Here is a 17953-nt window from a genome sequence, read left to right on the forward strand (position 1 = left end):
ACAACGGGTGTTCTGTCACCACCCCTCGGACAAACATGTACGGGGGTATAACTATGCACAATAAGGGAAAGAGGCGCCCTGATTTGAAAAAAAGCTTTTAAAACCAGTTTAAAAACGAAAAAGAAAAATGAGGTATCTTACCTCAATGACGAAATCTCTGTAAACTTACAAAAGATTTTTATTTGAGCACAGGCTCAAATAAAAATCTTTTGTAAGTTTACAGAGATTTCGTCATTGAGGTAAGATACCTCATTTTTCTTTTTCGTTTTTAAACTGGTTTTAAAAGCTTTTATTCAAATCAGGGCGCCTCTTTCCCTTATTGAGCTTGGAGATAACTTAAAGGACATCCGAGGTGAAAATAAATGGATGAGAAAAACAATTGTATCTATCTTCCTTCTCCTAAAAATTACTTTTTTTAGATGTCCCACAGTTTTAGTTTATATTTAGTTCTAGTGTTTACGTTTTTACTGTTTCATTGTTTCTGCTCAATCACACTTTCATTGAAGTATGCTAGAGCTCAAATCTATGAATTATTCACCCTTGTTATCTCTTTCCTGCTCTAGAAAGCCATTTACTGACAGGAAAGTATTTTATGGCTGTAATTACTTATCAGTGAGGGTTATGCTATAGTCTGACCCAGACAAAAACTGTCACTTGCATACCTGATTTGTAATTCTTTCAGGCAGAGAAAGAAAACGGAACATGGCCTAGTTAGTTATGTGCTTGGCACTGTACATACACATGTCTATCTCATCAGGTCACGTCACCTCTGTTGTCCTTTAAAGAGAACCAGAGACGAAGCACCCTCATGTATTATTATCACATTTATCAGTGGGATCATGACAGTAAACACCTACCCTGCTTTTAGTTTCATTCTTATCTGCTTAATTAGTCTATTAGCAGCTGTGATAAGAATCCTCGAATGGCTCAGTCTAGGTTTGACCTGGAAACATTATAGCTGAGTCACTCTTCTGTGGAGTCTTTTTAAGCCCAAGCCTGCCACCTCTTGGCTCAGATTTCCTGCTTTGCATACTGAGAGCTGTGATGACATGGGAGGGGCTGCTCCTGCTGAGAGAGAAGCTCTGAAACAGACAAGTGTGGCTGCAATATGATCCCTGTGTGCTCTGTGTGCACTAGATAATGATGATGACTGCAGTTTCATTCCTATGAGAGACACTTCCTACAGGCAGATGCACATCATACCAAAATTAAAGCACACAGATGAAAGGCTGCAGCAGCCTTTCTCATATAGCCTAGATAGCAGCCTAGTTTCATATAGCCTAGACAGCACATCCAGAACAACTCATAACCCGGAAGCAGAAGGGATATGAGCCGGCGGCCATATTTGATTTTTCCTGGAGCAATAATGGATAAAAAACACTAAAAAAGGCACACCAGAGTGGCGAAATTATCAGGTAGAGCATTTATTCTTTACAAGCTATCGACTGATATGTTTATTTTGTGTGAAACGTTCATCTCTGGTTCCCTTTAAGCATCGTGGATCTATTTATTATTCTAATCTGTAGACCTGGGTCTAAGGAATCACCTTTTCACCTTTTAGCAAAACATAATTTAATGCAAAACCAGAGATAAACCAGGAATACTGATTCACGGCATGCAGTGTTCTCCCCAGGCTATTTTAGCCGTGTGCTACACCTGGCTAGTTTTGGTGAGCACCCGGCTGTCATCGGCTCACCTCCTCCAATGCTGTCAGCAGAGTTGCTCACAGAAGCACTGGCTCTGCATTCTCATCTCGCCCCACCGTCTACTTTTTCATGCCACCCGGCTACTATTTCATGCCACCCGGCTGGAAAAAAATTGTGGGGAGAACACTGGCATGTATCAGATAACATCATAATCGGTCAGGTATTTTAGTTCCTGCTTTCCTTTCTTTTCCGGAATTTCTGTTTATATAAAGCACTAGCAATACTTCATGGAAAACCAGGCCTTTGTGTTATTGAATTGTGTGGCATGTGAGTAGGAGGTCCGGTTATGGGATGTGTGAAGTTGTCTCTGATAGCTGGGCGCCATTAGTTTTGGCACCGCAATGGGCAATAAATCCTGTCCTCAACCCACCCATAGCCCCCCTCCCACACAAAACTAAATACTGCACCCATTCATGTCCAGGAATCCCCTCTATAAAGACTTTGATACTCACCTAAGAAGTAGGAAGACTGGATCCCACAGAGCCCTCCCAGTCTGCTCTCCACATCCTTTTTCCTGCTCTGTCCCCCCGTTGCACATGCGCAGTACAGATGCGCCCCTCTTAGAAGCACTCGGAGAAAAGAGTGCTTCAGAAGTGTACTGAGGAGTCCCAAAGATGCCAATTTTTAGCGGAGGACAGTGGGAGAATGAGGAGACAGAGAGCGGACCAGGAAGGCTCTACGGGATTCAGCAAGATCCAGGCTTTTTGTCTTTTTTTCCAGGTTGCTTCAGGGTTGCATTAAAGTGAACCTCCAGACTAAAACTCTACTCAGCAGCACAGAAAAGGCTTGATGTTTCTATAACAGTTTCACAGCATCAGAACTTTGTTTTTCTTACCCAAGCCTTATTTTTAGCTGCACAGAAGAAACTTGCACGGGCATTTTTCCCCTGATGCTGTGCAAAGCATGATGGAATTTCTGATGTTGCTGTTCTCCATCTGCTGTTTTGGCACAAATAGTTTTTTTCAATTTTTAATTTGAGATTTGAAGCCTAGCGCGCGCAGCTGGGAGGGGTGATCAGGACACAGGACAGTTGGAACTGTGTCTCATGCTCTGTCACCTCCTTTCAACCAAAAAGATGGCTGCCCCCATGAAATCACAAACATTTGTCTGTTTGTCTATTTTAATTAACATAACTAATGTAACTTAATGACAGTATGTTTGTTTGGGTTGACGTTCCCCTTTAAGCCTCATACTGACATTTAACCCTCCTGGCGGTAACCCCGAACGTAGTTCGGGGTAAGCAGCGCAGGAGGATTTCTCAGGCCCTGCTGGTCCGATTTGCATAATTGTTTTTGCTACACGCAGCTAGCACTTTGCTAGCTGCGTGTGCACACCGATCGCCGCCGCTCGACGCCGATTCGCCGCTACCCGCCGTGCCGCGCCGCCCCCCAGCCCCCTTGCTCAGCCTGGCCTATCAGCGCCAGGCAGCACTGAGGGGTGGATCGGGACTCCCGATGACGTCACGACATCGATGACATCATCACGACCGTCACCTTGGCGACGGGAAAAGCCCTCCAGGAAATCCTGTTCTTTGAACGGGATTTCCTGATTGCAGATCGCCGGAGGCTATCGGAGCGGGTGGGGGGATGCCGCTGCACAGCGGCTATCATGTAGCGAGCCCTAGGCTCGCTACATGTTTTAAAAAAAATAAAATAAAAAAAAACTGCTGCGCTGCCCCCTGGCGGTTTTTAATAGACCGCCAGGAGGGTTAAAGAGACAGCGGCCCATATGCAATTCAATTTTTCTCCTACGTTTTATCTTAGGTGATATTTTCACACCTTGCCATAAAATGCCTTTTAAACCCCCCGCCAGAAAGACAATACTCGAAATAATTTTGATTGTTCCTTTTCCCCAACGTTTAGGTACTTTTTCAACTGTAAAATGCTTAAAAGTTATTTTAAAGAGGATATGAAAATTATCTCCTAAGAGAAAACTCGGGAGAAAAAGTTAATTGCATATGGGCCAAATGGCCTTAGGCTCAACACACACCATACAATCTTGGTTGTTCAATCTTACCACTTTCATGCAGTATAAGAGCTTATCCACTCAATCATTCAAGGTATTTTCAATCTGTTGGCCCTTATACTACATAGATTTGGTAAATCCGTACAACCAAGATTGTATGGTGTGTGTTGAGCTTTAATCAATTCACTTTTTCTCCTATGCTTTCTCCTAGGAGATAATTTTTTATCTTCTGTTTAAAAATAACTTGTCAACACTCTGCAATTAAAAAATTATCAAAAAGTAGGTGAAAAAGTACTGTGCAAAATGATTTAGAGTATTTTTTTGCTTGCTTTTGGCTTAAAGAGGATCTGTACTGTAAAATCTGTACAATAAAAAGCATACCATTCTATTCATTATGTTCTCCTGGGCCCCTCTGTGCAGTTTCTGCCACTCCCTGCTGCAATCCTGGCTTGTAATTGCCATTTTTAGGCAGTGTTTACAAACAAAAGACATAGTAAGTGATATGATGAGAGTAACTCAGTGTGTGAGTCATACAGAGTGTGCAGTGGGCCTGGAGAGGGTGTGTATAGCTTCTATCCAATCACAAGCAGCACAGCCCATTCCAGCCTGACTGCCAGAGCCCGACAGAGCCGACAGAGGAGAGAAGATTAGATCATATAACAGAGATAATACAGCCACTGTGCAACTAGGAAAGGCTGCAGTTAGAGCACATTAGAATAGCTATAAGAACTTACAGGATAGAAGAAATAAGGATGAAAATTTTGTTACAGAATCTCTTTAAAAGGCGTTTTGTGGATAAGGCGTAATAATATCACCTAGGAAAAAACTTGGCCCTTGACCCTTATTTAATTCGTTTTTCTCCTAACTTTTCTGATAGGTGATATTGTCACACCTTATCAATAATATTGCTTTTAAGCCAAAAACAAGTAATACAATATAGTAATATAATAATGTTGACAATACTTTTTCCCCAACAAGCAAGAAAAGACTCAGAATAATTTTGTACGGTACATTTTCACCTACTTTTTTAATTGCAGAGTGTTTAAAAGGTATTTTAAACAACAGATGAAACTTTGGCCTCAATTCACTAAGATCATGCTGGAGATAATAAGGCAAGAGAAAACTTACCTCCACACAGTGAGAGCTAAGTCAGCTCCTCTGTAGTTAAGTTACCTCCTCTGTAGTTAAGTTAACTCCTCATCACCATGGTGATAACTCTAGAAACGTTATTAAAGTGGATCCGAGATGAACTTTTACTCATTGCATAATTGTGTTTCTTACATATAGTTTATAGGGCATTCCTTAAGCCAAATACTTTTTTTTTGTTTTATTTTAATACCCTAATTTCCTATAAACTAAACAAGCCACGCCCACAGCTTCTCCAGAGTGCCTTGGCGCTTGCAAGGGATTGTGGGATTTCCGCCTGGGCATGTGAAAAAGTGTTACTAGCTATAGATTTCAGAGGCAGAGTTTTCACAAGCTGAGGGCTGCAGTGCAGATAAGGATCAGTTGCCTGTGTAATGGAAGAGATTGGAGTGGAGTTCACAGGCTGAGGGCTGAATATGCGCATTAGCATGCCTAGATTCAGATAAGCTTGCCTGTATGTGTAATTGTGTAATAGTGACGAGCAGAAAACATGGCTGCTCCCATTGTATATCAGGAAAAAAAATAATATACTGTTGAAGCGGTTTACAGCTAGATTTGCTGTGTAAACTATCTAAACTTTAGATAAAGTATATAGACAAGTTACTCGTTATATTTAGCTTTTCATCTCGGATCCACTTTAAAGACAGGAGATAAGCTTAGCAAATTGAGGCCATTATCTCGTATTAGAAAGCTTGGGAGTGAATTAAATAAATACCCCTGTTGTTGCTCCAGGTATATAAAAACACTACTACTGCATCCCGAAAGAGAAGTTTTTACTAAAAGTACTGTTGCAATTTCTTCCCCTGTAAACATATTCCTCTTTCTGATTCAGCAACTTAAAAAGTGGTCGGATGTGCAGCTCTGACCAGCCTCTCTGTTAGGGTCCGTTTCCACTATCGCGATTTCGCAGAGTTTCCCCGCACGTGAATAGCACGGGGAAACTCTGCCATAGGGGATGACTGTGCCGCGGCCGAATCGCTTGCGGTAGCGATTCGGCTGGAACCCCCCGCAGAATTCGCGGCGGTGGCTGCGAATCCCATAGCCGTGCATGGCACGGCTCATGGGATTTGCCTGCGATCCTGCTCACCCGCTCAGTGCCCGCCGCACTAGTGAAAACGAGCCCTTAACCTGCTGAGCGTTCTGGACGAGCTGAGCTCGTCCAGAGACGCCGGAGGGTGCCGCTCAGGCCCTGCTAGGCCGATTTCAATGAAATGAAAAGGAGCACACGCAGCCGGCACTTTGCCAGCCGCGTGTGCTACCTGATCGCCGCCGCAGCGCAGCGATCCGCCGCGTGCAGCGGCGAAAGAGGGTCCCCTCAGCCGCCCGAGCCCAGCGCAGCCGGACCAAACAGTTCCGGCCAGCGCTAAGGGCTGGATCGGAGTCGGCTGACGTCCATGACGTCACTCCGCTCGTTGCCATGGCGACGAGGAAAGCAAAACAAGAAGGGCCGCTCAGCCGGAGGCGATCAGAAGTGCGGATTAGGAGTGCCCTCTAGTGGGCTTTCATGCAGCCAACTTTCAGTTGGCTGCATGAAATAGTTTTTTTTTTATTTAAAAAAAAACGTCCGATCGCCAGCCTGGCGATCTTAATAGAACGCCAGGCAGGTTAAAGGACACATATGAGCACCTTAAAAATAAAATGAAATCCACTTACCTGGGGCTTCCTTCAGCCTCTGCCAGCCGTCCTGTGCCCTCGCCGCAGCTCCGCTCCCTGCCGGTTGGCCCAGGGTCACCTCCAGTGCAAGATGCCCACTGAGCCTGCGCGAGCCGCCAGCGCAGTACAGTCCGGATGACGTCATTGCAACTCAGTGAGCCGCATGGTGAAGTGCAAGCAGATGCCGACCTGGCGAGGTCGGCATCTGCACCAGAGGGGACCAGAAGCCACCAGAGCTGTGGCGAGGGCACAACCCGAGGTAAGTGGATTTTTTGTATTTTTATTGTGCTTGGACCTTTGCTTTAATTCTTTTCTCAACCCCTCCCTTCCGATGAGGCATACTGCATCAGCATGTGCAGTCCTCTACTCTCTTCAAGATCACTGCTGGACAGTACTGAACACACAAAGCAGCTGTCTACTCTCTGCACACATAAGATCAACCAAAGTAACAAATCGTGCCAAGATGACACAAATGTCTAGTGACCTTGGTGCCTGCTGCTGCTCAGGTAGTTTTGGTTCCAGTACTGTTTGGGTGCCCTTTGTTTTGGCAAACCACAGCAGTGCAGCTATCTCAGCACCGAAACCTTCTTCCTTGATGTAGCTAAACCAATTCCAACCGAAATCAATCTGCTTGCGGAATAACTGTGCCGTGTCTATGAATGGAATGAGGAGCTACCCGGAGACTCAACAAGACACTCATTTTAAACATAAAATCAATAAACCAACCTCTGGCGTGCAAACGCTGTTCTGTTAAACGTCCATTTGGCTGGCTTCTCCTGCAGCTCCTGCGTCAGAGAATTTGTGATTGGAACAAAGGAGGGATCCAGAAATTTCATTGCAAACTGTGACCTGGGAAGAGAGAACACAATTTTACTGTAACCACATATAAAATAAAAGTATCACCGCAATATACTGTACGTGCTGCACACAGCGTAGACAATTATCCCTATGGATAGCGCCACAGTACGTTACAGAATACAAAGGATATTATACACCTATTCCTCTAAGCCAGTGTTTCTCAGAACTGTTACAAAATGTACATCCACCATGATTAAAGCGGATCCGAGATGAAAAACTAACTATGCCAAGTAATTTGTCTATATAGCTTATCTAAAGTATAGATAGTTTACACAGCAAATCTAGCTGCAAACAGCTTCAGCAGTATATGATTATTTCTTCCTGTGATACAATGAAAGCAGCCATATTCTGCATGTGATCATTACACACAGGCAAGCTGCTCTGCATCTCCAGCCCTCAGCCTGTAAAAACATCACTCACCTCTCCTTCTCCCCTCTGCCTCTGAAATCTCTGGCTAGTAACACCTCCTCCTCCTCCTGCCCAGACTGAGCTCCCATAAGCCCTTGCTACATGGGTCTCAAACTGCCAAGGCACAGTGGGAGAGGCTTGTTTAATTTATAGGGAATTAGAGTATTAAAACAAACAAAAAAAAGTATTGGGCTTGAGGAATGCCTTATAAACTATATGAAAGGAACACAATTATGCAATGTGTAAAACTTTATCTCGGATCCACGTTAACATGGAGTACCCCCAATACACATATGTATGAATGCTTTCCAAGTATTACCGTACTTTCACTTTTTTCCAACAACCATATGCTCTACTTTAGGCCACTCCCCATTTGGCCTAAGGCTATGTTGTACTCCTACTGGATCACCTAAAAACACGCTGCCTCTAGGTATGACTATAGTATACTACCTCACCTCGTATCTCCCTCTATTCCTTTAGATTGTAAGCTTGCAAGGGCAGGGCTCTATCACTCTTGTGTCTTGGAATTTGTTACACATTCGGTTACCGACGAATCGCCACAATAATCCGTCGCTCCCGCCGCTCTGTCTCCATCGCAGGCTGCTCTCTCTGCCGTCTCTATGATGGCAGAGCACTGTGCGGCGGTCAGGAGCCGCTTTCATTGGCTCCTAACCCTGTCACTCAATGTAAGCCAATGGTAATGGCTTACAGGAATGACAGGGCCAATGAAAACGGCTCCTGCCCGGCTCACAGTGCTCTGCCGTCATAGAGGCGGCAGGGCAGCACATTGCGGCGGGGGCAGAGCGGACAGAGCGGGCGGGGACGCGCGGTGAATGGGACGTAGAGCTTACGTCCGGTCAGAAACGCAGCGCCACCCGCCCGACGTAGGTTTGTACTGCGTCGGTCCCTAATTGGTTAATTTGTTCAGTGCCACGGAATATGTCGGCGCTTTATAAATCAAAAATAATAATTGAATAAATACTTATTCAATATAGAAATCCGGTATTGTATATGGCTACCCCATGGGGTCAGTTATAAGTAATAATTAAAAAAGAAATTTGATGAAGGTTTGGAGGCCTGCTCCTTGTTACATACAAGTAGGAAGTGTAACCTTTATTATACAAATTGCTTTAGATGGAAACAGCAACGATACAATCTTCAGTCATGTTGTGAATCAAATTCACGTGATTAATGCGATTCGTGTCAAAATCACTCTAAAAAACGTTTAGATTTGCGATTTCCAGTGGGTCCCATTGCTAATAATTTAGAATTTGAGCCTGATCATCAGCACTAAATTTACTATGCATGTCCATATTGCATATACAGGCCTATTCCACGTGTTTGTAGATAGAGCTGCTCAAATCCGGAACCGGGAGATACCCAGATAGTTGCTATCCGGATATCTTCCAGTAAACCTGTGCGGGGTGGGCGGTGGGGGGCAAGCTTACCTGTCTGACGCCTTCTTCGGTCCGTCCCTCGGCCCCTCCCACAATGCGCTCCACGTGTGTCACGTGATTACAAACACTTCCTCCTTCAACCCGGAAGGAGGAAGTGCTTGTAATCATGTGACCGCTGCTTGGACCGCATCGTGGGAGGGGCCGAGGGATGGACTGAAGAAGATGTCAGACAGGTAAGATTGACACCCCCGCCCACCCCGCACAGGTAACTGGGAGATATCTGGATAGAAATATCCAGATGTCTCCCGGTTCCGGATTTGAGCAGCTCTATTTGTAGAATCACATTGTCTGTGAAATGAGTGCAGGCAGGCACAGAGCAATACATTGCAGTTGTATTTTCCACTACCGCGGTTCAGCTGGGTGTACAGCGCGAATGCGATACATTTGCAATTTCCTACAGGAAATAAAAAAAAACACCCTGGTGGGAAAATAATCTGAATGGCCAGATGGTGTAAATATTGCATAGTGGCGCGACTGCTGTGCGATTTTCCTGTGCACCTATACTCAAGTGCGGCAAAAATGCAAACATTCGCTGCAGATTCCATTAGATTGACTGTACCTAGCGTTTTGCAAGCGATTGGATATATGATTTATTAACACAGAGTACAATGTACTTGTTTGTCGCTGGTTGTTTGTCGTTCACTCAACGTCATTGTGGGACGCCTGTACATATGCTTTATTCTTGGCTAATATGGTACTATGGGCTTGATTCATTAAGCTGCGCTGCTTTGCGCAGCTTAATGTGAAGGAGCGCTCGCTGCCATGTAAGGAGCGTGCATTCCTTAGTTACATGCGTTGCTTACATAGCAATGTGCGTAACTTTAAATATGGGTGCTACTATGTTACTTAACATAGTTACTGTAACTATGTTAACTAACATAGTAGCGGCTGCTAGTGAAGTATTGTGGTAACGATACTTTACAGGACCGCCCACATTTAAAGCTACGCACGTTGCTATGTAAGCAATGCATGTAACTAAGGAAGGCACGCTCCTTACATAGTAGCGAGTGCTGCTATGAAAGGCATCCATAGCGAGCGCTTCTTCACATTAAGCTGCACTGCTTTAGCAGCACAGCTTAATGAATCAACCCTATATGACCATCTTGGCTAAAGGACATCTAACGCATATACAAGCTTTTACTCTGCTGCTAATCTGTGTACAAGGCTCTACTCTGCTGCTGACATGTGTAAAAGGCTCTACTCTGCTGCTGACATGTGTAAAAGGCTCTACTCTGCTGGTGACATGTGTAAAAGGCTCTACTCTGCTGGTGACAGGTGTACAAGGCTTTACTCTGCTGCTGACATGTGTACAAGGCTCTACTCTGCTGCTGACATGTGTACAAGGCTTTACTCTGCTGCTAATCTGTGTACAATGCTCTACTCTGCTGCTAACATGTGTACAAGGCTCTACTCTGCTGCTGACATGTGTAAAAAGCTCTACACTGCCACTAACATGTGTACAAGGCTCTACTCTGCTGCTGACATGTGTACAAGGCTCTACACTGCCACTAACATGTGTACAAGGCTCTACTCTGCTGCTGACATGTGTACAAAGCTTTACTCTGCTGCTGACATGTGTACAAGGCTCTACTCTGCTGCTGACATGTGTACAAGGCTCTACTCTGCTGCTAACATGTATACAAGGCTCTACTCTGCTGCTAACATGTGTACAAGGCTCTACTCTGCTGCTAACATGTGTACAATGCTCTACTTTACTACTAACATGTGTACAAGGCTCTACTATGCTGATAAACTGTGCACAAGGCTTTAGGGCCGGTTCACATGGATGCTTGGCAAAAAGTACCGCCAAGCGTCAGGGACTTGTCGGTAAACGCTCACATTCAAGTGAATGGAAGTGTTTACATTGCATGGTTACTGTCGATTTTGCAAATGCGGCATTCCGATCCCAATTTACTGCGTTGTCTCAGCCGACCCTAGAAGCCTCATGCGGCTTCTAGAGTCGATTCACCGCCGCGTCTTCATGTCCCCTTGCAGGGACGAAAAACGCTGATCGTGATGGGACGCCGACGATCCCCTCAGAAAGTCCCCGAACGAGATGCCACATCGGAAGCCGCACGTCTAAACCGACCTTTACTCTGCTGTTAATGTCTGTACAGGGCTTTACTTTGCTACTAAGGTATGTAAAAGGCTCTACTCTGCTGCTGACATGTGTACAAGGCTCTACTCTGCTACTAATGTGTACAAGGATTTATTCTGCTAATAACGTGTGTACAAGGCTTTACTCTGCTACTAACATGAGTTCAAGGCTCTACTCTGCTACTAACAAGTGTACAAGCCTCCACTCTGTTACTAATGTGTGTACAAGGCTCTACTCTGCTGCTGACGTGTGTACAAGCCTTCACTCTACTACTAAAATGTGTACAAGGCTCTACACTGCTACTAACATGTGCACAAGGCTTCACTCTGTTACTAATGTGTGTACAAAGCTCTACTCTGCTGCTGATGTGTGTACAAGGCTCTACTCTGCTACTAACGTGTGTACAAGGCTGTACTCTGCTAATAACGTGTACAAGCTCTACTCTGCTACTAACATGTGTACAAGGCTGTACTCTGCTAATAACATGTGTACAAGACTTTACTCTGCTGCTAATCTGGGTACAAGACTTTACTCTGCTGCTAATCTGGGTACAAGACTTTACTCTGCTGCTAATCTGGGTACAAGGCTCTACTGTTCCTCCTAATGTGTGTACAAGGCATTACTCTGCTGTTAACGTGTATACAAGGCTCTACTCTGCTACTAGCATGTTTGCATGAATTTTAACGTTTGGGTGCCAGGGGTTCAGCTATAGCAGGTGCAAAGGGTTAAAAGATAGCGGTGGTGCTTGGATATAGTATAGGCATGGGCTGGGAGGTTAGTGGTTAGTATTAGGCACAGGTAGGGTGGATGTTAGTGTTAGGCTTAGGTAGGGGAGAGTTAATATAAGAAGAAGGTTAGATTAGGGAAGCTGATAATAGAATATCGGTAGCATCACCGATATTATACCATCTGCAATATTTGCACCAAAATTAACAGGCATCCCTATTAAATGTGCGCTGTAAATTTCACTGCCGCCAACCCCCTTTGTTTTAGAAGCTGTAGAGTGATAGGCGTTTCACATTTGGTGACCCTGTTCTTTGCCTCATCAGATTCTGGAGTCAGGTATACAAACTACTATCCTCCCTTTTCCACATAACAACCACTAAAGATCCTTGGCAGGCACTGCAGCATAAGAAAATAGAGGGGTAGACAGAATCACAGAATATAGCCATTCATTCCAGGCACTTTGGCTCGGGGAACACATGCTCCCCTTCACCAATCTCTGCCATGTAAATCCCGCTAAACAAGCGTCAGCAGCAACACTGGACACGTATACGCGTCCAGATAGACTAGCGGGGCTCGTAATCGTGATGTCATGCGCATAGCGCTCCTGGCCACGGTCACGCGCTGAGGGACGCGAGCAAGCCGGGCTGGCGCCTGCGCAGTGAAACCCGACTCCGACCACCAGGAAAAGGCTGTCAGGGAGCTTTAGATAAGAAAGGCGGGGACAGAGTAGAACGGGAGGAGCGGTGGCCATCAGGATAGCTCCCACATATGCCGGCTCCCCCCGTTTCTCCTAAGGGTGAAATGTATAAGATGAAATTTAAATATGACATTTGTCATTCCATGTCATGTTATGTTGTTGTCAACCAATAACATTTTTAAAATACAAATGTAGCTGTGAAGCCATTTTGCTCTTCAGATACATTTATGCTCAGAAAACAAGCAGCAGAGTAATAAAACTGCCACGTGTTGCAGTATTCACTGGTAATATTCAGTTATTGAGACAGGGATTATTTATATAAGTAATACAGTATATGTAAATTCAGAAGCACAGCAGTACCAGACCGTGTGTCATATCTGGCTTTTATGTCTCCGTGGGATGATCATTTTGCAGCGCCTCGGCTCCTGCACTTGCATTGCAATGGGCAGCCATGCTTCCTCAGCAGCTGTCCCCGCACAACCGTGTATGTTAATCAGAAGAACTCCAGTTGTTCAGCCTAATCTTTTCCAAGCGGCGGATTTATATTACGCGTGTGATTGGAAGTGTGGCCCTGCTGCTGGTAAGTAGTGGAACTTAATATAAAAAGTCTCGTCAGCTGGTAAAGGCCGGACAGCACAATCATGCAGTCCATTATATTGTAGGAGCATCAAGTTCCAACATTTCATTTGTGTACTCCAGACGAGGGAATTCTGTGTTCTGGGTGCAGCTCGGTAAAGTGTAAAAAGAAAAATGGGGCACCTGCCTGATCCGTGCCTAATCTGGAGAAGTGGTGTTCTCCTTGTTCTGCATCAGTGGAACCCAGCAATGTGCAGTGTCTGTTGGATTGTCCAGCTTGAGACATTGCCACCAGTAGAGCCCAGATTCACCAGGATGGCCTTGGTGGTGATCCTTGGATTCTTTATCACCTCTCTCACTATCCTCCTGGCCAGCACAGGTGTCGCTTTTGGCTTCTGACCACGTCCTCTGAGATTTTCCACAGAGCAGAACATCTTGTATTTTTTAATAATACTTTGCACTGTAGCCACTGGAACTGGAAAACATTTAGAAATGGCCGTGTAGCCCTTTCCTGACTTGTGAACAGCCACTAAGCTCTTTGTCTTAGCCATGACTGTCCACAAATCAACTGCAGAGAGCTGCTGATTTTCACCTGTTGATTAAAACAGCTGTTCCCAATTAACCAGGGTAATTATGATGCTTTAGAACAGCTTGGACTATTTGGAATGGTATAGAACTTTGGATTTTCCCACAGACTGTGACAGTTTGTAAAGGGTATGAATAATTTTGGACAGGACACTTTTTGCTCAAATTTAAATAAAAACTGAGAAATGTTTTTTTTTCCACAATAATGCCTCTTGTACATCGACTTATTATCTTTTGGGAGACACCTATTTCATTTCCCATCAAAAAATTACTTGCTGGTTGAATAAAAGTAACTTTAAGTTAAAATTTGCCAGGGGTATGAATAACTATGGGCAGCACTGTATATAGCTTTTTTTTAGAAAATTGATTCATACTGTCACAGTTACATATTTAAAACCACACTCTGTCTTTTAAACTATAAAACAAAACAGAAATGATAACCCTTTAACCTTCCTGTAGTAAAACCTTATCTCAAGCCGTCTCTCACTGTTTGACTGTTTAAGTGCTTCAGAAAACAGGTCTTTATTAGGGCCTTTTTCCACTAGCCTGCGATTTGCGATTTGCTTCTGATCGCAATTCGCAAGGTACATTAACCACTTGCCGACCGCACACTCATAACGTGCGTCGGCAAAGTGGCAGCTGCAGGACCAGCGACGCAGTACTGCGTCGCCAGCTGCAGCCTAATTAATCAGGAAGCAGCCGCTCGTACGAGCGGCTGCTTCCTGTCAAATCACGGCGGGGGGCTCCGTGAATAGCCTGCGGGCCGCCGATGGCGGCTCGCAGGCTAGATGTAAACACAAGCGGAAATAATCCGCTTTGTTTACATTTGTACGGCGCTGCTGCGCAGCAACGCCGTAAGGCAGATCGGCGATCCCCGGCCAATCAGCGGCCGGGGATCGCCGCCATGTGACAGGGGACGTCCTGTCACTGGCTGCACAGGACGGATAGCGTCCTGTGCAGCCCAGATCTCCCGGGGGAGCAGGTAGGAGAGGGAGGGGGGAGAATGTCGCCGCGGAGGGGGGCTTTGAGGTGCCCCCCCCGCCACCCACAGCAGGCAGGAGAGATCAGACCCCCCCAGCACATCATCCCCATAGGGGGGAAAAAAGGGGGGCAATCTGATCTCCCTGCCTGCACCCTGATCTGTGCTGGGGGCTGCAGAGCCCACCCAGCACAGATCAATCAAACCAGCGCTGGTCCTTAAGGGGGGGTAAAGGGTGGGTCCTCAAGTGGTTAAACTAATGGAAACACGGGGCAGCACGGTGGCGTAGTGGTTAGCTCTCTCGCCTTGCAGCGCTGGGTCCCTGGTTTGAATCCCAGCCAGGGCACTATCTGCAAAGAGTTTGTATGTTCTCTCCGTGTCTGCGTGGGTTTCCTCTGGGCACTCTAGTTTCCTCCCACATTCCAAAAACATACGGATAAGTTAATTGGCTCCCATTAAAAAATTGGCCCTAGACTACAGTACTTACACTACATAATATAGACATATGGCAATAGTAGAGATCAGATTGTGAGCTCCTTTGAGGGACAGTTAGTGACAAGACAATATATATATATATATATATATATATATATATACACTGTACAGCGCTGCGTAATATGTCGGCGCTATATAAATACTAAAAAATAATAAAAAATAAAACTGCAGCAGCAATTTCCATTAGTGCGATCCGATTGCGATGCGATTTTGGTCAAAACGCAATAGTCGTCCTGCCGCGTTTTGTATGCGATTGAGCTGGACTATAATGAGTATAGTAGCTCAATCGCAATCGCAATCGCATGGTGGAAATTGAAACGCGATTGAGATCGCATTTCATAGTGGAAAAGAGCCCTTAGACCCAGTGGGTCAAATAGCCCAGAGACGCTCTTTTGTATACATAACAAATGAGCGTCTTAAACTCTTCCCGTCCTGACAAACAGGAGACTTTTTTTTGCTACTAAGGTTCTATTTCTTAGCTGTACTACACATACAATTCATAATCTCATAAGTTTATTTTCCCCACACCAGGGAACTGTTTAGGGCTGGGAGGGGGGCCACTAGATTTTAGGGAACTTTTAGGGGGTGGGAAGGGGACCACTAGACGCCAGGGAACTGTACACGGGAGGGAGGGAGAACCACTAGACACCAGGGAACTGTATGGGGAGGGAGGGGGGCCACTAGACAGCAAGGAACTGTTTAGGGGTGGGAGAGGGATCACTAGACACCAGGGAGCTGTTTAGGGGTGGGAGGGGGACCACTAAATACCAGCAAACTATATAGGGGAGGGAGGGAGGATCACTAAACACCAGTGAACTGTACAGGGGAGGGAGAACTACTAGATATTAGTAAACTGCATAGGGAGGGAGGGGTGCCACTAGACACCAGGGAACTGTATAGGGGTGGGAGGGGGGTACTACATACCAGCAAACTCTATAGGGGAAGGAGGGAGGATCACTAAACACCAGGGAACTGTACAGGGGAGGGAGAACTACTAGACAATAGAAAACTGTATAGGGGAGGGAGGGGTGCATTAGACATCAGGGAACTGTATAAGGGAGGGGGGGCACTCGATGCCAGGGAACTGTACAGGGGAGGGAGAACCACTAGACACCAGGAAAATGTATACAGGAGGGGGGCCACTAGACACCAGGGAACTGTATAAGGAAGGTGGGGCTACAAGACACCAGGGAACTGTATAGGGGAGGAGGAGGAGGGGGCATCAGACCCCAGGGAACTTTATAAGTGAGGGAGAGGGGCCACTAGACACCAGGGAACTGTATAGGGGTGGGAGGGGGCACTAGACAACAGAAAACTGTATAGGGCAGGGAGGGGTGCATTAGACATCAGGGAACTGTATAAGGGAGGGGGGGGGGGGGAACTCGATGCCAGGGAACTGTACAGGGGAGGGAGAACCACTAGACACCAGGAATATGTATACAGGAGGGGGGCCACTAGACACCAGGGAACTGTATAAGGAAGGTGGGGCTACAAGACACCAGGGAACTGTATAGGGGAGGAGGAGGAGGGGGCATCAGACCCCAGGGAACTTTATAAGTGAGGGAGGGGGGCCACTAGACACCAGGGAACTGTATGGGGGGGGGGGCACTAGACACCAGGAAACTGTATAGGGGAGGGAGGGGGGGATTAGACACCAGGGAATTTTATAAGGGGGGAGGGGGGCATTAGACACCAGGAGACTTTATAAGTGAAGGAGTTGGCCACTAAACATTGAGGACCCAGTGTTTTGTCCCACCTCGTATGTTTGACACCCCTGCTCTAAGGATCCACACTACGGCGGAAGGAAGGACAGGCTGTAAAGTCTACCTGTAGCAAGGAACGGCTTCCTTTGCTGTATAAAAGGGCTGCGGAATGGGCTGGTTTCACAAATGTAACATTTAATAAAGAATTTTAAAAAAACCTGTTACTGTTCCTGAACAGCAGGAGACCTGAAGAATGTGTAATTAAGGCCTCAGAGCAGCATGATAAGCTGATAATGAGCTATGAATCAGCACCATGGAGAGCGCTTTCATCTGTGCAGACTCACCTCCTATTACACACTGCTGAACAATGTACAGGGAGGCCCCTGTCATAGTAACAAGTGGAATAGTATCAGCACCTGGGACAGCGGCAGCCTGAGAATTGTTCTCTATTCACAGCCTGTTCCTTCACACATACCAGCCCTTTTCAAGCTTTTCCAGGTCAGGGCACCCTTGGCATTTTTTTCAAGGCACCTCTTGGCACACTGGAGGCTAAAGGTGGCAAATTTACTGCCTGTCACTATGCACTAGCTGAGCACTTAAAGAGGAACTCCAGTGAGAATAATGTAATAAAAAAGTGCTTCATTTTTACAATAATTATGTATAAATGATTTAGTCAGTTTTTGCCCATTGTAAAATCTTTTAAATCCCTGATTTACATTCTGACATTTATTACATGGTGACATTTTTACTGCTGGCAGGTGATGTAGATGCTGCTTGCTTTTTTGGCAGTTGGAAACAGCTGTAAACAGCTATTTCCCACAATGCAACAAGGTTCACAGACAGGAAACTGCCAGGAGTACCACGGTCCTCAGAGTTTCTTGTGGGAGGGGTTTCACCACAA

The 17953-nt window shown here is 45.7% G+C and overlaps 1 protein-coding gene across 1 annotated transcript in view; it reads right to left on the minus strand.

Moving 5' to 3' along the window:
* The window catches only part of ST8SIA3 (ST8 alpha-N-acetyl-neuraminide alpha-2,8-sialyltransferase 3), a 48802-nt gene that overhangs the window by 15708 nt on the left and 15141 nt on the right, over positions 1–17953 (minus strand). Inside the window, exon 2 of the mRNA XM_068251297.1 lies at positions 7197–7319. Within this exon, the coding sequence (XP_068107398.1) occupies positions 7197–7319 (123 nt within the window). The remainder of the gene's footprint in view (positions 1–7196; positions 7320–17953) is intronic.

The sequence above is a fragment of the Hyperolius riggenbachi genome, chromosome 1, assembly GCF_040937935.1.
Source record: "Hyperolius riggenbachi isolate aHypRig1 chromosome 1, aHypRig1.pri, whole genome shotgun sequence".
In the NCBI taxonomy this organism is placed as follows: Eukaryota; Metazoa; Chordata; class Amphibia; order Anura; family Hyperoliidae; genus Hyperolius; species Hyperolius riggenbachi.